The sequence below is a fragment of the Liolophura sinensis genome, chromosome 13, assembly GCF_032854445.1.
Source record: "Liolophura sinensis isolate JHLJ2023 chromosome 13, CUHK_Ljap_v2, whole genome shotgun sequence".
NCBI classification, from domain to species: Eukaryota; Metazoa; Mollusca; class Polyplacophora; order Chitonida; family Chitonidae; genus Liolophura; species Liolophura sinensis.
The window spans coordinates 27,592,134-27,619,393 of record NC_088307.1 but is presented as its reverse complement, the minus strand read 5'-3'; the positions used below and the strand labels follow the sequence as shown (position 1 = coordinate 27,619,393).

At 40.3% G+C, this 27,260-nt stretch overlaps 1 protein-coding gene across 1 annotated transcript; it reads right to left on the bottom strand.

The window, feature by feature from the left end:
• Positions 1-2,104: 2,104 nt before the first annotated feature.
• LOC135481030 (trypsin-2-like) lies at positions 2,105-27,222 on the bottom strand. Its single transcript, XM_064760961.1, has 7 exons — positions 27,177-27,222; positions 25,743-25,936; positions 24,223-24,388; positions 4,475-4,668; positions 2,948-3,113; positions 2,431-2,573; positions 2,105-2,257 (listed from the first exon to the last, which is right to left on the bottom strand). The coding sequence occupies exons 1-7, from the start codon at positions 27,220-27,222 to the stop codon at positions 2,105-2,107; spliced, it is 1,062 nt and encodes a 353-aa protein (XP_064617031.1).
• Between the last annotated feature and the right edge of the window lie 38 nt (positions 27,223-27,260).

Below are 27,260 nucleotides of genomic sequence, written 5' to 3'. Positions count from 1 at the left end.
TTTAAATACAGAAGAAAAGAAATAGTGAACATGTCAGTGATGTGCACTGTCTCACAATGGATTCGATCGGAGAGGGCGTGCTGTATTTTAATGCATTTTTGCTTGAAAGAAACCCAGGTGCACCGTGGGCTACTAGTTAGCGCGAGCAACCTGTGGATGGTCGTGGTTCCCTCTGGCTCTGCCCGGTTTGCTTCCTCTACGGCCACAATGCTGGCCGCGGTCATACAAGAGAAATATTTTTGTGGTTGGTGCAAAAAACCTCTCAAATATATGAAAAAATGAATTCCGAAGTTAGCTTTAACGACACAGTTTTGGGTAACATAAGTTCCGTTGCATGTAGAACTAGAGACATGGGACGATACGGAAGGCATCTCAGTTTGAGTTGTCCTGTTTGTGAAGGTTCTAGGATACTAGAAAAACCAGATGTAATGTGAAAGAGCATAGCCATTGGACTGTTGTTTAATCCATGAGCAGGAATTCTGAGTAATTCTGGAATATTTATTTATTTGTTTATTTAATGGATGTTTTACGCCGTACTCAAGAATATTTACATTATACGTCGGAGGCCAGCATTATGGTGACAGGAAACCATGCAGAGCCTGGGAGAACCAATGGCCATCTGCAGGTTACTGTCAGACATTTTCTCCCAGCGCCCAGCTGACACGCTAACCACCTTGACCACTGGGGCTACCGATTGCCCAGAATAAACCAACGCGCATTGGCAAGGTTCGGACTAATTTTCTTCAGTGACAGCTGGCGGTCGACGACCCTCGTGTGGCTATCTTAGCAGTTTAACGGTCATTGGAGACCGTCTGTCTGTCACCAATACGCTGTAAATATCTGAAACCACACTTGGGAATGTTCGTCAGTGACTTGCCATATGTCGATGGTTTAATCCGGATACACCGGTTTTCATCAACCTGATGACCTGATCGCCAGAAAATTTCCTGAGCACCATCTTTACACACTTATTAGAGGAATAAATATCCAAGATAACATTCTCCAAGACTTTCTTTTTGTAGTTTTCTCCTTTCATACCCTTTAATGTCTCACCCACAAGCTAACTCATTGATCGACTTCGTGCCAGTTATTAAGACCATAGATTACGTGTTTGTTAACTTCGGTCTCACAGCGTTGTGAATGATGACACTGTATCGATGGTTTCCTGTCCTTTGCTCCTCACATTTTACCCTCTGCAGGACAGACCATTCAAATCTATCCATTCGACGCACTCTCAAAAGACAGCAGGGTCTCAGATACGTATGGACAGTGAGGTAATCAGGGATATATAATGAAATCCTTTCATTCTTGTTTTCCCATGACCGTAATATGCTGTTGTAGCTCTTACATAGAAGTACCGTCTCGGTGTGGTCGTTCTGAAACACTTTCCCATAGACTCTAGCCACGATATCTGACACTGTTCTTATTACACGTAAGGTTTATGTGTGTGTGCCGGGGAGTGCGGAGCTCAACCTAAGACTCGGCTCACATGAGACTATTTGTCACTGGTGTCACGTGACTGAGTTCAGCTTTAACTGTCTCGCCTGCAGTCTAAAGTCAGGAAAATTGTCAAGAGTCACGATGGTTTCCTCTGAGAATTCTGGTTTCTTATTAATGAAGGACTCTTAACCACGGAGTAAACTTACCAATAAATCAAATAAGTTTACATACAATAGAGGATCAGTCCTTCGTTTCTCCCTCAAATGACAAGTGCAGAGTGAAAATAACAAAGGCATTACATGTAGTTTTTTCAGTCTGCCTAAAACCCGGATCACGATGGTGGACGCTACAACTAGATCACTACACTAGATGAGTTCATACATCTTACTTCGGTTTCTTGTTTGATTTCATTCTTTATTTCAATGGGGTGTTGTTTTATTCTTATGTCGGAAAGCAAGGAAATAAACAAATCAAATCGGCACTGGGCCAATGTAGCGACCATCAAGCCATTACCAACGCAATACGAAAACTCCTCATTAATATCGTAAAGTATATCTCTATTCACTCACTAATTAAATCGCACGTCTTAACTTCTTGCTGAGTTCTTCTTTTATTTGTTAAAATCACGGAGGATTACATCTAAAAGTAAACATTCGATGACTGGTTAGATGTTCTGGGCGATCCAATCTTGGTATTTAGAGACCCGGGTGTATACACTGGGTTTTGTTCCAGGACAATCCCTGTGCCCCCAGGAGGTGACCCCAGCGAACTTCTCTCCGTCGGGTAGCAGACAGGTTAACGGACCGCCGCTGTCACCCTGTAACAGTTTTTTACATATAAATAAGCTATATACGCCTACATGAATACATCCTTTTTAATTCCTGTTAATTACTCTTTCTAAAAGCCGATTGTAATTTGAATACAACATTGAATCTCCGTGGCAAAACTGTTACAGATTTCAGTTTGTAAAGAGGACAAATAAGAACTTACCTGACACGCGGATACTTTGTACTGGAAATATTCCAGACAAATGTTCGTGTCAGTAATGCCATTCCAATGATTGCTGCAATCGTTGTTCTGCATTACTTTTATATCAGAGAACTTCAGTTTTCGCGATCCACCTTGAGCGGTACCTAGTGAATGATGAAACTGACAATGAACATAACACACAAAAACTACAGGTTAACATGGATATTTGTCTAAAGTCCACTCTATCTAGCGTGAAGTAAACCAAAATGGAAAAAAAAAATTATAAAAATTGTTTAACTACTATAGCAACTCACAGCCATTGGGAATGGCGGAGTGCATGCATCCTGAACATTGCCTCTCAGCCTATCCTCTTCCATATTAAATACTGGGCGCCAAGCTTTGCTTGTTTATTTATTTCTTTCATTGGTGTTTCACTCAAGAACTCAAGAATATTTCACTTATACGACCGCAGCCAGCATTACGGCCTTGTTTGTTGCTGGTGTAATCTATATGTTTTAACCTCATAGGCAGCGCTCACCGGAAGTTCTTCCCCAACCAGCAATCCAGCATAACTTGTTTGTCAGATCTCCGTCCGCATCAGTGACCATCGCAATAGGCTGCACGTATGTTCCTAATGGAATAGCGTCAAACTTCAGGATTGCAATGTCATTTTTCCAGTAGTTATATCGTTGATACTGTGGATGCTGAAACATTAGATTAGTTGTATTCAGTCGAGAAGTTTTCCACATAATTTTAAAAGTTATGACTTCCTTTTTGTGTTGTTTTTCGTTTTTTTTTTACGAAGTTTACTTCAACAAGAACTTTACCTTTATTGGTGAATGACTCCATCCTTTTTAACTATCTAACAGTAATAACTACACTAATTGATGAATCTTGATAAAACAAAGCATGTCACGTTCAGACAAGTCACAAAATTTTGATCTACATCCAAATGACACCGATGAAATATTTGGATATGAGTGTTTTAAGTCGCTGAATCCAGTGAAAAAAAACTTTTCGGACATCAACTTACACGTATTGTACATTGATTTGAACTATCGTGGACCTACACGTTAACGACTATTTTATTGCTCTACTTACAGTCATCTTCGACCAATAAAGATGTTGAGATTTATTTATGCATTTGATTGATGTTTTACGTCGTAGTCAAGAATATATAACATGTATGGCGACGGCCAGCATTATGGTGGGAGGAAACGGGACATAACCTGGGAGAATCATCTGCGACCATCCGCGGGCTGCTGTCAGACCTTCCCGTACACGACCGGATAGGCTTCATTGTGCTGCATTAGGCCAAGGGAGCTTCTGGGGAACAGTTTCCTTCAGGTATTAGGCCATATATATCAACCTCATTTGTTCATACCTTGATAAATTGGGTAACTGATCTGCTCACTTCATGCCCACTCCACTGATCAAAGTGGAGTTGTCCAGCTTGAACTGTGTAGGATCTACTCTGGAATTTCAGTAAAAGCACAACGTTAAACCAGTTTGCAGAGCAACAAGTCAACAGAAATAGCTAATAAAACCTGTAAGAGATTATTAAAAAGTTTTTAGCTGCAGGATCTATAGAAATATCGAATTTGTCCTGATTGGTCAATAATTAGGACGAGATCTTTAGTTTAGGAAAATCAAGAATTTCTCATTTCTCACTCATCGCACAAGCTATTCATACTCATAACCCATAGTATTTAGGTATTTAGGTATTTAGATATTAAGTATTAATTAATTAATCAAACTTGAGTCAACCTCGTATCACTTTGAATCAACCACTGTTGACTGATATTCCACAGGCGAGAGGATAGCTTTGTATTATATTATAACAGTATACCCCTCTGGCCAAGATGTCTAATGGGTTCTTTAAAGTCATGACTAGTCTCTGGATCCGTTTACATAGCCATTCTAAAAAATGCAATCAAAACTGGTCTCTTCAATCGAGAAAATGTTGTTGACGAATTTGGTCCATTATGGACAGACAGTGTATATCAGTGGTTGTTTGCTTCTTATATTCTATAATACTGTAGTGCTTTACGTATGATTTACTCACATCATCTAGACAATGCGCTGCAGTGATCGCCCTGGCTGCGCTGATCAGCGTAGCGCCGCAAACGGCGTAGCCAGAAGTTTGCAGGGAGAGAATGGAGTTAAAATATCCGTACTTGGAATCAAACCCATTAACGACGTCCTGAACGCCGTGGATCTGGTAAGGCGCTGTGTCATTATCCAGACGGACGGGGTTAGCTGTGAAGACAAAATGAAAGTCATGTACAGTATTGTCTCAGTGACTGATGGTTGTGGAGTCTTGTGTTGTATCAAGTGTTGCCAGGTAAGGAAACTGCTCATTTTCCATGTATGGTGGCGAGCCGAATGTGACTAAATAAAGCATTCGACCCATGAACACCGAGACTCGCGTCAGTTGTTAAATTGTTGTAAGTTGTTAAAATTAAAACAGGGTTAGATATGAAAAAAATATAATATATAACACAACAACACAGAGAGTAAAACCAGAGCATTGACAACAGTGTGATTGTTGGCAAATGGTCACACGTGATAGTGGTGAAATACGGTCTCCTGTCAATTTATCTCAGTTAGAGTTTTATTCTAACTGTTCATGTATATGCTTAAAGAGCAGCAACGTAAACAGCCCCTAGAAATATGCCCTAGGGAAATTAGATAAAACAACAGACATTGATGTTAGTTGCAATTAGAGGTCACTGGCCTAGAATTACTCAAATTGTTGTATTCTTATAAATTTTAATATACAATGCCATTCAAGTATAAAAGAATACAGCATAAAAACAAGAGAAGCGACGATAATGTGACCCATGGCAAATGGTCACATATAATACCGGTGAAATACGGCCTTCTGTATATTTTCTTCAGTTAGGACTTTGTTCTAACAGTTCATGTAAATGTGATGGTAGCAAATTTTTGGCATAAAATTAACAAACAATAATTAAGTTGTTAAAAAGTGTTCTAAAAAGGATCTCGAAAAAGAAATATACAGAAAACAAGCACACATTTGCAACAGTAGCGGTATCTAGGAAGAAAGTCAAAGTCCTCTTGCACTCAGACCCCTCGAGCAATAAATGAACCGTTTTAAAATATAGATTAATCAGAAAAGATACTGTATGGGCACAGTGTGGAACGTCCAGTACTTGATGAAGGAGGTCCCGGGTTCGAAACTCCAGTTAGCTGGTTTAGTCTATGACTTTTTGTGCCACAAGGTTAGTCATACATCTTTCAAGCCACATGGGTTTGCCCTAAACACCATTTGATTTCCTCGACAAAATTCTGGTTACAGACATGATCCCGAATGCCGCTACAAGGTGAAACGTCAACGGAATAGACAAATTACTACAGCCATTTGAAAAGGTAAACTTACCCGCCGTAATGGCTAGAAGGCAACAGAAGAGCAGTCCGGAAACCATCTTGATTCTGTGATGTTCTCTACGAGAATGATTTGTCGGTGGAAATACCTGTGGCATTTATACACCATCGGAATGCACCATATGGTTTTCTGGCCATTGTTGACTTAGTGGATATATTGTCTACCCACTTAGTATCACTATTATTCACAATGTCCCTGCTGTTGTTCGATTTTGGTAAACAACTTAGCATTTCTCCTGTCCGATGTTGCTTCTGATATGTTTCCGCATTGTTCACCAGCACGTGGGTTGGTACTGTTACAAGAGATTGAAACTTCAGTGAAAGGAATTTCACCAGGGGGCAGAGAAACAGTTTGGTATGAAAACAAAAGACTCCGTGAACCGCCACTTAACGTAAAAATATCTCAAAGGCAGAGGACAAATGGACATTTGGGGTAAAATACGTAGGTGTGCTATTAGTTTATCTACAGAGCTGGAATTTAAGAACTGTAAGAAGACTCACGACCAGATTTTGGTGCGCACGATGCATGAAAACAACTCAGTGCAACATCCCACCACATTTTTTACAAAGTTAATTTGAGGCATCTAAACATCGATATTTAAATTTTGAAGCCACCTACAACTCAACTCATTTAATATATCTTAAAGTTCTTTTGTATTTTTATCAGCTTTAAATTACCGGTAGAATTAATTCTAAACACGATTTAATAGTCTCAATTTGGAGTCTTTGAACATGGATGATATTATCATGATGAGGAAACACCCACAACCACCAATGTCTTCCTGACAGCTCTTCACACAACACAAAACCCACACAACCACCAATGTCTTCCTGACAGCAAGTCACACAACACAAACTCACACAATCACCAACGTCTTCCTGACAGCACTTCACACAACACAAACCCACACAACCACCAATGTCTTCCTGACAGCAAGTCACACAACACAAACCCACACAGCCACCAACGTCTTCCTGACAGCACTTCACACAACACAAGCACCCACAACCACCAATGTCTTCCTGACAGCAAGTCACACAACACAAACCCAAACAACCACCAACGTCTTCCTGACAGCACTTCACACAACACAAGCACCCACAACCATCAATGTTTTCCTGACAGCAAGTCACACAACACAAACCCACACAGCCAACTACGTCTTCCTGACAGCATTTCACACAACACAAACCCATACAACAATTGTTGTCTTCCCGTCAGCATTTCACACAACACAAACCCACGCAACCATCACAGTCTTCCTAACAGCACTTCACACAACACAAACCCACACAACCACCATTGTCTTTTTGTCAGCTCTTCACACAACACAAACCCACACAACCACCAATGTCTATCTGACAACACTTCACACAATATAAACCCACACAACCTCCAATGTCTTCCTGACAGCACTTCACACAACACAAACCCACGCAACTATCATTGTCTTCTTAACAGCACCTTACACAACACAAACCCACGCAACCATCATTATCTTCTTGACACCACCTCACACAACACAAACCCTCACAACGATCTATGTCTTCCTGACAGCACTTCACACAACACAAAACCAGGCAACCATCATTTTCTTCATGGCTCCATTTCAGAAAACACAAACAAGCGCAAATATCATTGTCTTCTTGACAGCAATTCACACAACACACAACCTCACAAACATCATTGTCTTCCTGACAGCACTTCACACAACACAAACCCATGCAACCACCGTTGAATTCCTGGGAGCACTTTACGCAACACAAACCCACACAACCATTTATGTCTTCCTTACAGGATTTCAAACAACACAAACACAAACAACCACCATTGTCTTCTTGACAGCACTTCACACAACACCAACCCAAACAACCATAATTGTCTTCCTGACAGCACTTCATTCACCACAAACCCACACAACCATCATTGTCTTCATGGCACCACTTCAGAAAACAGAAACCCACACAACCATCATTTTCTTCCTGACAGCACTTCAGCCAACACAAACCCAAACAACCATTGTTGTCTTCCTAACAGCACTTCATACACCACAAACCCACACAACCATCATTGTTTTTATGGCAGCATTTCATAAAAAAGAAACTCACACAACCATTGTTGTCTTCCTGACAGCACTTCACACAACACAAATCCGCACAGACATCAATGTCTTCCTGACAGCACTTCACACAACATAAACCCACACAACGATTGTTGTCTTCCTGACAGCACTTCACACAACACAAACCCACATAATCATCATTGTCTTCCTGACTGCACTTCACACAACACAAAGCCACACAACCATCATTGTCTTCCTGACAGCACTTCAAACAACACAAACCCACACAATCATCATTGTCTTCTTGAAAACACTTCAAACAAAACAAACCTATACAACCATTGTTGTCTTCCTGGCAGCCCTTCACACAACACAAACCCACACAACCATTATTGTGTTGCGGATAGCACTTCACACAACACAAACCCACACAACCATCATTGTCTTTCTGACTGTACTTCACACAACACAAACCCGTACAACCATCATTTTCTTTCTGATAACACTTCACACAACACAAAATAACAAATCCATTGTTGTCTTAATTTCACACAACACAAGGCTTTACAACCACCATTATCTTCAGAGCAAAACTTCACACAACAGTAGTCTCCACACCCACCATTGTCTCCTTAAGAACACTTCACACAACACAAGGACGCACAACCACCATTGTCTTGTTGTGTGATGTGTAAAGTATTGGCAGGGAGATAATGGTGATTTTGGGGGCTTGTGGTGTGTGAAATGTTCTCAATGAGACAAAGGTGGATGTGAGGGGGGGGGAGGCTTGGTTTGTTTGAAGAGCTGAAATGGAGACAGTGGTGGCTGAGGGACAGTGCATTGTCTCCCCGACAACACTTTACATAACACACGCGCCCATAACTACCATTGTCCTCTTACCAAACTCCACACAACACAAGCGCCCATAACTACCATTGTCCTCTTACCAAACTCCACACAACACAAGCGCCCATAACTACCATTGTCCTCTTACCAAACTCCACAACACAAGCGCCCATAACTACCATTGTCCTCTTACCAAACTCCACACAACACAAGCGCCCATAACTACCATTGTCCTCTTACCAAACTCCACACAACACAAGCGCCCATAACTACCATTGTCCTCTTACCAAACTCCACACAACACAAGCATCCACAACCACCATTGTCTCGCTGACCGCACTTCACACACCATAAGCCGCCCACAACCAAAATTGTCTCCCTGAGAACACTTTACATAGCATAAGCGCGCATAACTACAATTGTCTTCTTACCAAACTCCACACAACACAATCACCCACAATCACCGTTGTCTCGCTGACAACACTTCACTCAGCACAAACCCTAAAATTACCATTGTCTGCATAACAGCACTTAACACAAAAAACAAGCTCACGGAACCAAGATTGTCTCTCTGACAAAAACTTCACACAACACAAGCACCTAAAACCACCATTACCTCCGTGACAATACTTTACACAACACCGCCATTGTCCTAGCGACCTTACACAAAAAACTTCACACAAAAGAAGCGCCCATAGTCAACACTGTCTCCATGACAACGCTTTACACAGCACAGGCACCCACAGCCACCATTGTCCCCCTGACCGCATTGCACACAACACAAGCCCACCACAACCACTATTTTCTCCGTTACAAAACTTAACACAACAGAATCCTCCACAACCACTACGTCTCCCTTACAAAACCTAATACAACACTATCCTCCGCAACCACCACATCTCCCTTACAAAACTTAACATCACACAATTCTCCGCAACAACCATTGACTCCCTTACACAATTTAACACCACACAGTTCTCCGCAACCACCATTGCCTCTCTCACTAAACTTAACACAACACAATCCTCCATAACCATCACGCCTCTCTTACAAAATTTAACACCACAGAGTCCTCCGCAACCACCACGTCTCCCTTACAAAATTTAACACCACAGAGTCCTCCGCAATCACCATTGCCTCCCTTACAAAACTTAACACAACACAATCCTTCACAACCACCATTGCCCCATGGAGTTACCATGTTTGTGAAGTATTTACTCAAAGCAAGTTGATTTACTTTAAAAAACCATAAACATGCAGATGCCTTTTTTGATATTTAAATTATCAGCAGCAAATGGCCTTCCCGTTATTCCAATTCTAACGGATGTCATGAAATTATGTTTTTAATTATAGATTTCAGCAAGATTATGGAACCAGCTTTAATATAAATTTGGTTGGATAGAGATATGCTGCAGAAAAGAAGCCACTTGTTCATACCTGCGTATTCTAAAGCTCCTGTTTAAAAAAGTGTTTACCTGGACGGTGAAATAAGACAACAAGGTAATGTGTAAATTTGCTTGTGTTTATACTTTTGTGTAGGTATGATATTACCGACTGCTAGCAGCTTTCATTAGTTTGTTTTATGCACTTTTCCTTTGCTGAACGTTTCCTTGAATGTACATGTTTGCAATCAGTTAAAAATTTTTGAACACACAAAGTGAAATGAGTTACCAAATAAAAAAGGCAATGTTTTCAAGAAGTTATTTTTCTCACAAAACCGGGTGTGGTTTTATTTGGTTATAAATGAGATGAAGAGCTGTTCTGGTTTAACATTTGAAAAAAATGTTTGCAAGAAGACACTTGTCTTGGCTCACAGAGCAGGGTGTGGTTACAGTTAGCTATAAAAAAGTTTAAATGTTGTTCTGGTTTAACATATGATAAAACAATGTTTGCAAGAGCAGACTTTTCTGGGTTTACAGAACAGGGCGTGGTTATATTTGGTTATAAATGAGTTAAAGGGCTGTTCTGGTTTAACGTATGAAAAAACAGTGTTTGGAAAAACCTCATTTTCCTGGGCGCACAGAATAGGGTGAGGTTATATCGCACAGCACTACAAGTAGAGTAGCAGCAGAGTTACACAGATGAAAAGCATGCACTGGGAATTGTTTATGGGCAACCATTCATCAATATCCTGTCACCATTATTATATTATAGTATAATAGTTGTATTATAGTATAGCTGATTTATAAATTTGTCATCAATTGACTTGACACAAATATGTTTTATTCTATACACCTTTGCTATTAATGATTGTAATTCCAGCCATCCTCACGCCTGCATCCAACATGTTGAGGAAGATATTGTTAGCACTTTGCTTGGTCGGGTTACTGGAAGCGGGCGCCATTGGTAAGTTTGTGCTTTTCATTTCCATTTCTTTACCTGCGTGTCAAATATACGACGACAGAAAATGAAAATGAAAATATGGATAACGTTTTTAGCTATATCATTATCACATATTAACACATTCATGCACATTTACATGAGCTTTACTTGATGAGGCTGGTAATTTATCCTAAAGATAAGACTTTCTAATATAAGAAAACCTCGGGCACTTATGTGAACATGTAGTTGATTACAATCTCAAGTTTTCTTAGCAGCAGCAATACTATTGGAGCCTATGCCAAGGCTTATTTTTTAGTAAATAAATATTGAACAGGAAAATAACAATCTAAGTTTTAATGTAAACCTAGTAGTTATCTTTGCATATATTGACTTTCTGTACCTGAAATTAATGGCTATGATCATTATTATTCATATGAACTCCACCAATAAGAATGACAGAGGTTACAATATGATCATTAATGTAGCATACGACACATTCAAATAATTCAAAAAGCCGCTAAGGCGTTCCATGATCTTTATACATTTTTGAATCTTTATTCACGTAACAGGTTATTAAATGTAATTTACGCTCATCGGTTTTATATTAATACACTTCTCATCATTCCCTGGTCCCCGTGGTTAGCATTCCAGCGCAGCTGAATGACCCAGTGGCCCCTTACCAATGCGATCGTTTTGAGTTGCTCTCCGACCTTACATGGGAAGGTCTTGCAACTACATACGAATAGTCGGAGGTTTCCCCCGGGCTCTGTCATAATGCTAGCCGTCGTCGTATAAGTGAAATATTTTTGAGTACGGCGTAAAACACGAATCAAATAAATAAATTGATCCCGCCTCGGACAGTCCGAATTTCATTGGACAACATCGGTCAAGTGGGATACGGATATGTTCTTGAATCCTGCAGACGACGTCAAATGTGTCTGCTGAGTAGGCTATCTCCCTTTGTTGAGTGGTGAATACACTCAACAAAGGGAGATACTGCGCAAAACACCAATCTAATAAATAAATAAATCACATAAACATAAGTGGCCCTAATATCGGGCCTTTGCAGCACCCCAGATGTTACAGAAAGGACGCCTTGGCCGTATTCAGAAATCGATAAATAACCATTTGTAAAATTTTACGTTCCAGGATCTCTAATTTTCAGCCAAATGATGACTTTTAGAAATCTGAAAGTGTTATTATCATGTAAACAGGTGTGACCTACGGGGATCCATTATAGACTTTTGTACTCGCTTTCAGGCTATAGTACTGACCTGATTCAGGTATAGAATACCTTTGAGGCATGTAACAGCTTTACTGACCATTATACCTGTTATTTTCTCTGTCCTGGAACAATTCCAACGGAACAAAATACTACTTTCACAAGGCCACGAATTCAATCTTGTGCAAATTAAAGAAATATCTAAAGGCATGGCCATCGCCTGGGAAACTGTGATGTTAAAGTTTTCTGGAGTTCAACTCACTGGAACGTAAGTTATATGTATTAACATTTAAAAGTGTAAGAATATATAGGGAAAAAGATTCTATGAAGACCTGATACCGAAGATGGTAAGTACATGTAAGTTTATTACGACTCAGGCTCAGAACATGACATCAGATCAATTGAACCATTTGTGGAAATTAAATGGCGCTTTTAATCATAACCATAGTAAGAAATTTTGATATCTTACTTTGAAGTACAATGTTTTTGGACTTAAAAATGTTCTTAATTTAAACATTCTGGGCTGAGTTTAACAATGTTTTGACAGAAAAGGGACTTTTAGTGTAATTTAGCAGACTCTGCAACATAACGGTATTCATCGGCAGCGTCACAAATTACATAATTTACACGAACACACAAAAGTCCTGCCGTTACTGCAGGCTTTACTCGGAATCAGCTCTCCTCATTTTAATTATTTCCAATGTTGTTTTTGTACCAGAGAAGTGACGGTGTTACAATACCTGGATGGAAAGGCGAAAATAAGATTAGGTCATTCAACTATTTGAGGTGAGAATGTCTTTAAATATATCGTCATAGAAAAACGATGCAGAACCAAGTGGAGTGTTACTCAATATGCCGTCTAATGAGGTTCTTTGGATACCTTTTCTTCGAACCAGACCTGCCCTGATAATCCAACACAGAGTGCAAACTGATTTCCTGAACTCATGATGTTGACAAACTATAAATCTTCTGGACAGATCTATATTTCAACAATAAAATATGTTTACTGTTATGTAAAACAGCCAAAAAACTATCTATCAAGCGAGTTTTTTTTTTTTTTCGTTATTTATATTATGCAGGTAGCAACACCAACTAGTGCAGTATTATACAGTTTTAAATGGGTTCAAAGGTCAAATCCATGACTCTCTATGGATTTTCGGCACGGACTTAGTAAAACCTCAACAAAGTAAGATTTAACAGACCTGATACTGATTAAATTCTCACTAAAGTTAGATGTGACAAGCTTGGTATTGGCCAATTCTCACTGGTCAGTCTCATTGTAGTCAGTTGTGACAACTCTAGCAGTAGTCCATTCTCACTGGTCAGTCTCATTGTAGTCAGTTGTGACAAGTCTAGCATTAGTCCATTCTCACTGGTCAGTCTCACCAAAGTCAGATGTGACAAGTCTAGTATTGGCCCATTCTCACTGGTCAGTCTCACCAAAGTCATTTATGGCATGTCTAGTATTGGTCCATTCTCACTGGTCACCTCACTAAAGTCACATACGACAAGTCTAGTATTGGTCCATTCTTACTGGTCAGTCTCACAATAGTCAGGTGTGACATGTCTAGAACTGGTCCATTATCACTGGTCGGTCTCAGAAAAGTCAGATGTGACGAGTCTAGTATTGGTCCGTTCTCAATGGTCAGTCTCACCAAAGTCAGATGTGACGAGTCTAGTATTGATCCATTCTCAATGGTCAGTCTCACGAAAGTCGGATGTGACAAGTGCAGTATTGGTCCATTCTCACTGGTCAGTCTAACTAAAGTCAGATGAGACAAGTCTAGCATTGGTCAATTCTCACTGGTCAGTCTCACCAAAGCCAGGTGTGACAAGTCTAGCATTGGTCCATTCTCACTGGTCAGTCTCACCAAAGTCAGGTGTGACAAGTCTAGTATTGGTCCAATCTCACTGGTCAGTCTCACTTAAGTCAGATGTGACAAGTCTAGCATTGGTCCATTCTCACTGGTCAGTCTCACCAAAGTCAGGTGTGACAAGTCTAGTATTGGTCCAATCTCACTGGTCAGTCTCACTTAAGTCAGATGTGACAAGTCTAGCATTGGTCCATTCTCACTGGTCAGTCTCACCAAAGTCAGGTGTGACAAGTCTAGTATTGGTCCAATCTCACTGGTCAGTCTCACTTAAGTCAGATGTGACAAGTCTAGTATTGGTCCATTCTCACTGGTCAGTCTCACCAAAGCCAGGTGTGACAAGTCTAGTATTGGTCCAATCTCACTGGTCAGTCTCACTTAAGTCAGGTGTGACAAGTCTAGCATTGGTCCAATCTCACTGGTCAGTCTCACTTAAGTCAGATGTGACAAGTCTAAATTGGTTTATTCTCATTGGTTCAATCTCACTAAAGTTAAGCTTGACATATAGAGCTATCCTTCAGACTCAGGTGTGACCTAATGCTGATGTGACAGGTCTGGTACTGGTTCACTCTCACTATAGTCAGATGTGACAGAGCTAATACTGTTTCAGTCTCACTATAGTCAGATGTGAGAGGCCTAATACTGCTTTAATATCAATATATTCAAATGAGACAGCCTCTTTAACGAGTTTGTTTTTGTGGTATTAGCCTAATCGTCGTTTTTCCGAATTGACCTTGCGAGTATTATCTTGGAACGTCTGTATTGGTTGACGGCTGCTATACAAATGTCTGTTTTGAGGCATAGGTTTGCTAAAATCACTGAAGTCAGTAAGCTACTTGATCCGGTTAGTTGTCCTCGCCTGGCGTCCATTATAGCTGCAGTCTGCCAATATAAGGCCTCTATGGTTCGACCTTGGCTGAAAGATATGGAGGGAAGCACAACTCTATGGGCTTAAAACCAGTCTCCTGGCCACATCAAAATGCACTGAGCAATGATATCAATGCTGAGTAGCGTCCCTTCACCACATTGTGATCCCAGTGATGAGTGGCGTTCCTTCACCACATTGTGATCCCAGTGCTGAATGGCTTCCCTTCACCACATCACAATGCACTCAGAAATGATTCACGTAATGATGCACTGAGTAATGATCCCAGTGCTGAGTAGCGTCCCTTCACCACATTGTGATCCCAACGCTGAGCAGCGTCCCTTCACCACACTCTGATCCCAATGTTGAGTATAAAAATGTGCAGGTAGTGTTCCCTAAGCACATAATACTGTGCTGGGTAGTGTCCCCTAACCACATAATACTGTGCAGGGTAGTGTTCCCTAACCACACAATAATGTGCTGTGTAGTGTCCCCCAAACACATAATAATTTGTTTGGTAGTGTTCCCTAACCACACAAAAAAGTGCTGTGTAGTGTCCCCCAAACACATAATATTGTGCTTGGTAGTGTTCCCTAACCAAATAATCATGTGCTGTGTAGAGTCTCCTAACCAGATAATAATGTGCTGGGTATTGTCCCCTAACCACATAATAATGCACTGGGTAGTGTCCCCTAACCACACAATAATGTGCTGTGTAGTGTCCACCAAACACATAATAATTTGCTGGGTAGTGTTCCCTAACCACACAATAATGTGCTGTGTAGTGTCCTCCTAACACATAATATTGTGTTGGGTAGTGTTCCCTAACCAAATAATAATGTGCTGTATAGTGTCCCCTAACCAAATAATAATGTGCAGGGTAGTGTCCCCTAACCACATAATATTGTGCTGGGTAGAGTTCCCTAACCACATGGGTAATAATGCCTAGGTACTTCTTAAAGCACTTGGTAATGGTTCATAATTACATCATAATGCACTGGTGGGCGATCCCCAACCACGTCATAATGCACTGGGTAATGATCCTTTGGTACATGATAATACACTGGGTAATAATGCGAAAGTACCTCATAATGTACTGGGTGATGATCCCTAAGACCCACCATAATGAGCTGAATAATGATTCCTAAGTACTTTATAATGCACTGGGTAATAATGCGAAAGTACATCATAATGCACTGGGTAATGATCCTTGAGTATATCATAATGCACTGGGTAAAGATCCCTGGGTACATCATAATGCACTGGGTAGTGATCTTAATACATCACAATGCACTGGGTAAAGGTTCCTAATCACTTATCTATTTATTTATCACTATACTTAAGAATATTTTATTTATACGACGGCGGCCAGCATTACGGTTGGAGGAAACTGAGCAGAGCCCACCACCACCTTCAGGTGACTGCAAGGCATTCCCACTTACCACTGGAGAGAAAGTACGTCAAAGTGTACTAGGTTATGTCCCGTGGTCACACCAAAGTACACTGCTTCATACACTGAAATCCATTAAATATTACATCCCGGTATGGCGAGATTTTACTGAACGGACTGTAAACAGCTCAACTAAAATTACATTGAGCATTTTGAAAGGAGCTTAATGCTTCAAGCAATTTCCGCCGTTTTTTTTCTGTAGAATAAAATATGTCGAAAAATCCTATCGGGGCACCGATGGCCTGGTTGTTAGAGTGCTATCGCTAGAGCATATCAGTGAAACCGGAGCCTCCAATCAATGCTATCGAAGAGTGTCCGGCTCATGCTGGCTCTCTCAGCAACCACAGAATGGTCCTGGGTTTCCCCCGGGATCTGCCCGTTTTCCTTTCTTTATAATGCTGGCCGCAATCGTATAAGTGAAATATGTCTTATAAAGGCGTAAAATTCCAATCAAATAAATAGATAAACAAAATCCTTTAAGACAACATAGTCACCTTAAAAGATTTAAACTTTCCGCTCGTCCACCCCACCGCACCCTGTGTTTCTCGATCACCTCTATACTTGGCCAAGAACAACATTTCTTTGCTAATATAGTAAAAATAAATTTATTACGTGCACAATTTTCCTGAGAAGGACGTCGAAAGAGAGAAAATCCTCGATACTAGGCTCATACTATTATAGACACAGGGCGCACAAACATCGCCTATAAGAAGTTTGGATGAAACGAATAGTGGCTAGAGTGGATGTGCGATTATCACTCAAGGTCAGGAGTAACCACAATGTCAAGAAACCAATCAAATAATCAATCAATTAAAAAACCTCTTCCTCCAGATTAGCATGTAAAATTATTTTTATTTTATTTTTTGCTTTTTTTTGGTTGGCGTTTTACGCCCTGCTCGACAATATTTAACTGATACGACGGCGGGCTGCACTATGTTGGGAGGAAAGCGGGCAGTGCCCATGGAAAACCCACGACCACCTACAGGTTGCTTACAGACCTTCCGACGTACCGCAGGCAGCATTATGGTGGGAGGAAAGGGGGCAGCGACCAAGGGAATCCCAGACCTACCCACTGGTTGCTGGCAGACCTTTCGACGTACGGTGAACAACATTATGGTGGAAGGAAAGCGGGCAGTGCCCTGGGGAAACCCACGACTACCCACAGGTTACTGGAAGACCTTTCGACGAACAGCGGGCAGCATTATGGTGGGTGGAAAGCGGGCAGCGCCGATGGGAAACCCACGACCACCCACAGGTTGCTGGAAAACCTGCCGACGTACGGCTGAGAGCATTATGGTGGGAGGAAAGCGGGCAGAACCGATGGGAAACCCACGACCACCCACAGGTTGCTGGAAAACCTTCCGACGTACGGCTGAGAGCATTTTGGTGGGAGGAAAGCGGACAGTGCCCCGGGGAGAATAACAATCCATCTCCCACAAGCCATCTACCAAAAACAGCTCAGCTCTTACCGTAAGCTAATTTCGGATGTATACATCATTGTCGGACTTTAGGGCACGCAACTCAAGCGCGAGTGGCATCACCGAACTGACAACAAACAACGCACACAGCGTTTGTTTACTTTACAAATAAAGCAAACACCCGAACGTTATGCAGCTATAAGAATCGCAATACCTTTACAGATAGAACATACAAGATTGATGTGACACGTAATCAATATTTTTTACAACATGGATAATATGGTATTTAATATTTTGCCTCACAAGTTCCGATTAATGATTGTAGTCCATAGGTTGCGTGTGAAGGCAAAGTCAAATGACTTCCAAAAAACTCCATAAAGACGAAGAATATCCTTTGCAGTGCGAAAGTAATTTGAGACCATTATAAACGACAGGTACACACATTTTATCTGCTTACATTATCCAAAGAACAAAAACAAGCGTAAGCTTCTACGTGCACCTAATAATAATCTTTTGGTCTTTATTTAGTATTGCTTATTCACTTACCGGTATCTAATTGGAGTTTTAGTTAATGTTCACGAATTATTTTATGGATGGAAGAAACCACAGTGTGGAGAGTAAGCCACCAACCTATATGTAATCTGCTGTTTATTATTCCTGTAAATTGCCTTGTTTACTTCACAATCATATTCCTCCATAATTTTCGGCATTGGGTTGGCTCCCGTTTAGACATAGAGTTATGATTCTTTCTTCTGGCCAGTGAATAGCGAAGTGTCCACAAGAAAGTACAGAACTGCATATTGCCTGAAATTAAGGGGTCAAGACTTCTTTAATATAACAAAAATTGCTTTAAAACAGCAAATCTGGATATCTACATCTTTATTTTTTGTAGCTTACCTGTTTTGTAAAATGTATTTCTCTGACGGTTATGATGTCAGTCATCATCATATGTATAATTATGATGTGAAGACGTTTAGCATTTAGAGAACACTGAACGTGTAGAGGAACAGTGCATTTATTATATGAAACTGCTACTTAGACGTACAGGTACAAGAGCAAAATGAAAAGTAGGACAATAGAGCTTGAAGATGATACTATTGCACCCCGACCACCTCGGTGGTATCCTCTGAACAAAATTTGGACTCCACCTAACGGACTAACAGAAGTCTCGAGCTCAAAACCGTTAAAAAAAACTGTTCAGCTGATGAACGATTATTTCACAATAGGTATCGGTACAAACTGATGGCTTGGTCATACATAAATATGATAGAGGAGAGTGTGTTAATCCGTAATATGTAATAATACACGAGTGATGAAACACCACTGCCTAATGTAATAAAACATATGATGTAAACTAATATAACCGCGTGACGTAATAATGTTTGGCCTTCGATGTAATAAAACCAATACCTAAGTTTTGTTATAACAATTGCCGTGTAATGTAATTATTGGCTTTCAAAAGTCTGGTGTAGTTTGAAATTTTCGTCTTATGTAGGTAAACGTTACCTTTTTACTCATCCAAGATCTTGTAAAAATCGCTGGCTCTTTTAAAGTTATTTGGAATACAAAGTTCAAAGCTTTTTCGGGCATTCAAACGCAAAGGTTCGCGCAGGTAAGTCGGTTTTAACTTTACTTCAGTTATAACACAAACATCTTCAGGTGTACATGGAGAAATATGTATAGAGAGGAGGGGTGCGGTCAGAATTAGAGATGCACAAACCAGTTGAATGTTAGAAGAGTAAAAAACATATATTGGGCAGAGCAGTAGGATATCTACCAGCAAATGTGTTGAAGACTTAACTAATTTATTTTTAATTGCAACGTCACGCTCACAAAGTAATATCCCACGCTCGTGTGGCAACTACAGACAACGACCACCTGCCTTTTGTTTACTAGAGTTACCTCCCTTCTTGGGCCTCTGACAGCTTGTTTGGGAGGGAAACAAGCGGATGGTGGTTAGCTCTGCTATCGATGTACAGATTCAGGGACTCCCAACTGAGAACATAAAATGTTATTTTCTTGACTTTTTGGGCATCATAAAACTGATAGTGTGTGCTGGGGATGAGATATCATGAATTATCATCCCTCAACTTTCGCATACCAGCCGTGAACTAAAAAACTGACGTTAATCGAGAGGCCAATTCCCAAAGCGATTGTTATTGGAACAGGTTATTGTGTTGAATATAATGCACATATTCTATTAGAGTATCAGTATTTTAAGTTGAATATGACACAATAATCTGCTTTAGTGACAGAATACATTATTACATCTTAGCATCACTCAGACACCAGACTTTCTGCAAAATTTAACAAGTTCATTTTTTCAGAGTGAGAAAGTGTATAACAAACGAAAATAGAACGGAATTATGCAAAAAAGAAGCTAACAATAGTTTTCAAACATCTTGGATAGACGCAAAGAATGTTCTAAGCAAATGAGTGAAATCTGATTTGCACTTTGATTGCAACTGTTCATATATCCAACGCGACTTCAACTCGACGAATATAATGCCCCCAGCTTCACAATCATGAAGCAGAGTGCCAGAATTATGGACGTACTGTTCATATTTACTTACAAAATAGTTATACTCATTATAAAACCTTAGAAACTCTGACGTTGACACACTTGTTTTTGTAATAATAACTTGTGACGTTGATTGATAAATGTTACAAGGCGATATCTGTACACGCTCTATACGGTATCCTTGGGTATGTTGCTGTCCAAGTAAGGATAATCTACAATGTCAAAATTAAAACCCCCTCTTGTCCTAAAGTCTGCGAGAGAGGAAACCGTTTTGGAAACCTTTTGGGACCTGTACAAATACCATGGGAATACCTATACTCTGTTAATATATAGTTTCCCCGAATTTCAAATAGATGAACAGGGAAACATTTTGCAATTGCATAACAGTACTTTTTACAAAATGGCTGTATTCATTATAGTGCCTTCGTTAAAAGGGTAGATACAAGTTTGGTGGTACAGCCTCTTCACACCGCATTAAAGTGAGTTTTCTATGCAGTGAGGGATTTATGCAGTTTTGGAATCCAGTAATGTGTAATGTAGTGTTTTTCTTTTCTTCAACGAATTGGCATCATAGAAGAAATACGATTTTCTTTCTTACCTGGCCATTCACTTGTCTTCACAGCTAACCGCGCCCGTCATCATAGACAAAATACGATTCTCTTTCTTACCTGGCCATTCACTTGTCTGCACAGATAACCCCGCCCGTCTGGATAATGACACAGGACCTTACCAGAACCACGGTATAAGGGTAGATACAAGTTTGGTGGTACAGCCTCTTCACCCCGCATTAAAGTGAGTTTTCTATGCAGTGAGGGATTTATGCAGTTTTGGAATCCAGTAATGTGAGACATTTCTTTTCAATTGGCAATTTTTGTTATTATCTCTCATATTTTTCTCGATCCTCTATACTTCGGACCTCATTAGCTGCACTGAATAACTTGCCTTCTTGATTTTGTCACCTCACGCCTTGCACGACCCAAGCTGATCATAACATCTGTGGATGGTCGTGGTTCCCTCTGGCTCTGCCCGGTTTGCTTCCTCCACGGCCACAATGCTGGCCGCGGTCATACAAGAGAAATATTTTTGTGGTCGGTGCAAAAAACCTATCAAATATATGAAAAAATGAATTCCGAATTTAGCTTTAACGACACAGTTTTGGGTAACATAAGTTCCGTTGCATGTAGAACTAGAGACATGGGACGATACGGAAGGCGTCTCAGTTTGAGTTGTCCTGTTTGTAAAGGTTCTAGGATACTAGAAAAACCAGATGTAATGTGAAAGAGCATAGCCATTGGACTGTTGTTTAATCCATGAGCAGGAATTCTGAGTAATTCTGCGATGGTGGTCATTATTATGGATGGAGGAAATTCGATTGCCGGGAATATTTATTTATTTGTTTATTTAATGGATGTTTTACGCCGTACTCAAGAATATTTAACTAATTCGTCGGAGGCCAGCATTATGGTGACAGGAAACCATGCAGAGCCTGGGAGAACCAATGGCCATCTGCAGGTTACTGCCAGACATTTTCACCCAGCGCCCAGCTGACACGCTAACCACCTTGGCCACTGGGGCTACCGATTGCCCAGAATAAACCAACGCGCATTGGCAAGGTTCGGACTAATTTTCTTCAGTGACAGCTGGCGGTCGACGACCCACGTGTGGCCATCTTAGCAGTTTTAACGGTCATTGGAGACCGTCTGTCTGTCACCAATACGCTGTAAATATCTGAAACCACACTTGGGAATGTTCGTCAGTGACTTGCCATATGTCGATGGTTTAATCCGGATACACCGGTTTTCATCAACAGACCTGATCGCCAGAAAATTTCCTGAGCACCATCTTTACACACTTAATAGAGGAATAAATATCCAAGATAACATTCTCCAAGACTTTCTTTTTGTAGTTTTCTCCTTTCATACCCTTTAATGTCTCACCCACAAGCTAACTCATTGATCGACTTCGTGCCAGTTATTAAGACCATAGATTACGTGTTTGTTAACTTCGGTCTCACAGCGTTGTGAATGATGACACTGTATCGATGGTTTCCTGTCCTTTGCTCCTCACACTCTACACTCTGCAGGACAGACCATTCAAATCTATCCATTCGACGCACTCTCAAAAGACAGCAGGGTCTCAGATACGTATGGACAGTGAGGTAATCAGGGATATATAATAAAATCCTTTCATTCTTGTTTTCCCATGACCGTAATATGCTGTTGTAGCTCTTACATAGAAGTACCGTCTCGGTGTGGTCGTTCTGAACACTTTCCCATAGACTCTAGCCACGATATCTGACACTGTTCTTATTACACCTAAGGTTTATGTGTGTGTGCCGGGGAGTGCGGAGCTCAACCTAAGACTCGGCTCACATGAGACTATTTGTCACTGGTGTCACGTGACTGAGTTCAGCTTTAACTGTCTCGCCTGCAGTCTAAAGTCAGGAAAATTGTCAAGAGTCACGATGGTTTCCTCTGAGAATTCTGGTTTCTTATTAATGAAGGACTCTTAACCACGGAGTAAACTTACCAATAAATCAAATAAGTTTACATACAATAGAGGATCAGTCCTTCGTTTCTCCCTCAAATGACAAGTGCAGAGTGAAAATAACAAAGGCATTACATGTAGTTTTTTCAGTCTGCCTAAAACCCGGATCACGATGGTGGACGCTACAACTAGATCACTACACTAGATGAGTTCATACATCTTACTTCGGTTTCTTGTTTGATTTCATTCTTTATTTCAGTGGGGTGCTGTTTTATTCTTATGTCGGAAAGCAAGGAAATAAACAAATCAAATCGGCACTGGGCCAATGTAGCGACCATCAAGCCATTACCAACGCAATACGAAAACTCTTCATTAATATCGTAAAGTATATCTCTATTCACTCACTAATTAACTCGCACGTCTTAACTTCTTGCTGAGTTCTTCTTTTATTTGTTAAAATCACGGATGATTACATCGAAAAGTAAACATTCGATGACTGGTTAGATGTTCTGGGCGATCCAATCTTGGTATTTAGAGACCCGGGTGTATACACTGGGTTTTGTTCCAGGACAGCCGCTGTGCCCCCAGGAGGTGACCCCAGCGAACTTCTCTCCGTCGGGTAGCAGACAGGTTAACGGACCGCCGCTGTCACCCTGTAACAGTTTTTTACATATCAATAAGCTATATACGCCTACATGAATACATCCTTTTAATTCCTGTTAATTACTCTTTCTAAAAGCCGACTGTAATTTGAATACAACATTGAATCTCCGTGGCAAAACTGTTACAGATTTCAGTTTGTAAAGAGGACAAATAAGAACTTACCTTACACGCGGATACTTTGTACTTGAAATATTCCAGACAAATGTTCGTGTCAGTAATGCCATCCCAATAATTGCTGCAATCGTTGTTCTGCATTACTTTTATATCAGAGAACTTCAGTTTTCGCGATCCAGCTTGAGCGGTACCTAGTGAATGATGAAACTGACAATGAACATAACACACAAAAACTACAGGTTAACATGGATATTTGTCTAAAGTCCACTCTATCTAGCGTGAAGTAAACCAAAATGGAAAAAATTGTATAAAAATTGTTTAACTACTATAGCAACTCACAGCCATTGGGAATGGCGGAGTGCATGCATCCTGAACATTGCCTCTCAGCCTATCCTCTTCCATATTATATACTGGGCGCCAAGCTTTGCTTGTTTATTTATTTCTTTCATTGGTGTTTCACTCAAGAACTCAAGAATATTTCACTTATACGACCGCAGCCAGCATTACGGCCTTGTTTGTTGCTGGTGTAATCTGTATGTTTTAACCTCATAGGCAGCCCTCACCGGAAGTTCTTCCCCAACCAGCAATCCAGCATAACTTGTCTGTCAGATCTCCGTCCGCATCAGTGACCATCGCAATAGGCTGCACGTATGTTCCTAATGGAATAGCGTCAAACTTCAGGATTGCAATGTCATTTTTCCCGTAGTTATGTCGTTGAAACTGTGGATGCTGAAACATTAGATTAGTTGTATTCAGTCGAGAAGTTTTCCACATAATTTTAAAAGTTATGACTTCCTTTTTGTGTTGTTTTTCGTTTTTTATTTTACGAAGTTTACTTCAACAAGAACTTTACCTTTATTGGTGAATGACTCCATCCTTTTCAACTGTCTAACAGTAATAACTACACTAATTGATGAACCTTGATAAAACAAAGCATGTCACATTCAGACAAGTCACACAATTTTGATCTACATCCAAATGACACCGATGAAATATTTGGATATGAGTGTTTTAAGTCGCTGAATCCAGTGAATAAAAACTTTTCGGACATCAACTTACACGTATTGTACATTGATTTGAACTATCGTGGACCTACACGTTAACGACTATTTTATTGCTCTACTTACAGTCATCTTCGACCAATAAAGATGTTGAGATTTATTTATGCATTTGATTGATGTTTTACGTCGTAGTCAAGAATATATAACATGTATGGCGACGGCCAGCATTATGGTGGGAGGAAACGGGACATAACCCGGGAGAAACCTACGACCATCCGCGGGCTGCTGTCAGACCTTCCCGTACACGACCGGATAGGCTTCATTGTGCTCCATTAGGCCAAGGAAGCTTCTGGGGAACAGTTTCCTTCAGGTATTAGGCCATATATATCAACCTCATATGTTCATACCTTGATAAATTGGGTAACTGATCTGCTCACTTCATACCCACTTGTCTGATCAAAGTGGAGTTGTCCAGCTTGGACTGTGTAGGATCTACTCTGGAATTTCAGTAAAAGCACAACGTTAAACCAGTTTGCAGAGCAACAAGTCAACAGAAATAGCTAATAAAACCTGTAAGAGATTATTAAAAAGTTTTTAGCTGCAGGATCTATAGAAATATCGAATTTGTCCTGATTGGTCAATAATTAGGACGAGATCTTTAGTTTAGGAAAATCAAGAATTTCTCATTTCTCACTCATTGCACAAGCTATTCATACTCATAACCCATAGTATTTAGGTATTTAGGTATTAAGTATTAATTAATTAAAATCAAACTTGAGTCAACCTCGTATCACTTTGAATCAACCACTGTTGACTGATATTCCACAGGCAAGAGGATAGCTTTGTATTATATTATAACAGTATACCCCTCTGGTCAAGATGTCTAATGGGTTCTTTAAAGTCATGACTAGTCTCTGGATCCGTTTACATAGCCATTCTAAAAAATGCAATCAAAACTGGTCTCTTCAATCGAGAAAATGTTGTTGACGAATTTGGTCCATTATGGACAGACAGTGTATATCAGTGGTTGTTTGCTTCTTATATTCTATAATACTGTAGTGCTTTACGTATGATTTACTCACATCATTTAGACAATGCGCTGCAGTGATCGCCCTGGTTGCGCTGATCAGCGTAGCGCCGCACACGGGGTAGCCAGATCTTTGCAGGGAGAGAATGGAGTTAAAATCTCCGTACTTGGAATCAAACCCATTAACGATGTCCTGAACGCCGTGGATCTGGTAAGGCGCTGTGTCATTATCCAGACGGACGGGGTTAGCTGTGAAGACAAAATGAAAGTCATGTACAGTATTGTCTCAGTGACTGATGGCTGTGGAGTCTTGTGTTGCATCAAGTGTTGCCAGGTAAGGAAGCTGCTCATTTTCCATGTATGGTGGCGAGCCGAATGTGACTAAATAAAGCATTCGACCCATGAACACCGAGACTCGCGTCAGTTGTTAAATTGTTGTAAGTTGTTAAAATTAAAACAGGGTCAGATATGAAAAAAATATAATATATAAGACAACAACACAGAGAGTAAAACCAGAGCATTGACAACAGTGTGATTGTTGGCAAGTGGTCACACGTGATAGTGGTGAAATACGGTCTCCTGTCAATTTATCTCAGTTAGAGTTTTATTCTAACTGTTCATGTATATGCTTAAAGAGCAGCAACGTAAACAGCCCCTAGAAATATGCCCTAGGGAAATTAGATAAAACAACAGACATTGATGTTAGTTGCAATTAGAGGTCACTGGACTAGAATTACTCAAATTGTTGTATTCTTATAAATTTTAATATACAATGCCATTCAAGTATAAAAGAATACAGCATAAAAACAAGAGAAGCGACGACAATTTGACCCATGGCAAATGGTCACATGTATTACGGGTGAAATACAGCCTTCTGTATATTTTCTTCAGTTAGGACTTTGTTCTAACAGTTCATGTAAATGTGATGGTAGCAAATTACACACTCCCTAACACTCTGTCTATACAGAACAAGTGGAATAAATGGAACAAGATATGTTTCCACATTGTAACCAAAACATTGCCTTTTTAATGTTTTTGGCATAAAATTAACAAACAATAATTAAGTTGTTAAAAAGTGTTCTAAAAAGGATCTCGAAAAAGAAATATACAGAAAACAAGCACACATTTGCAACAGTAGCGGTATCTAGGAAGAAAGTCAAAGTCCTCTTGCACTCAGACCCCTCGAGCAATAAATGAACCGTTTTAAAATATAGATTAATCAGAAAAGATACTGTATGGGCTCAGTGTGGAACGTCCAGTACTTGATGAAGGAGGTCCCGGGTTCGAAACTCCAGCCAGCTGGTTTAGTCTATGACTTTTTGTGCCACAAGGTTAGTCATACATCTTTCAAGCCACATGGGTTTGCCCTAAACACCATTTGATTTTCTCGACAAAATTCTGGTTACAGACATGATCCCGAATGCCGCTACAAGGTGAAACGTCAACGGAATAGACAAATTACTACAGCCATTTGAAAAGGTAAACTTACCCGCCGTAATGGCTAGAAGGCAACAGAAGAGCAGTCCGGAAACCATCTTGATTCTGTGATGTTCTCTACGAGAATGATTTGTCG

What these genes read in the sequence shown, in the direction of transcription:
- LOC135481030 (XM_064760961.1), bottom strand. Translation starts at nt 27,222, where the DNA reads ATGGTTTCCGGACTGCTCTTCTGTTGCCTTCTAGCCATTACGGCGG. An exon ending in CCTTCTAGCCATTACGGCGG is followed by an intron (nt 25,937 to 27,176) that starts GTAAGTTTACCT and finishes TTGTCTTCACAG; the next exon opens with CTAACCCCGTCCGTCTGGAT. An exon ending in TGGTTGGGGAAGAACTTCCG is followed by an intron (nt 4,669 to 24,222) that starts GTGAGGGCTGCC and finishes TTGTCTTCACAG; the next exon opens with CTAACCCCGTCCGTCTGGAT.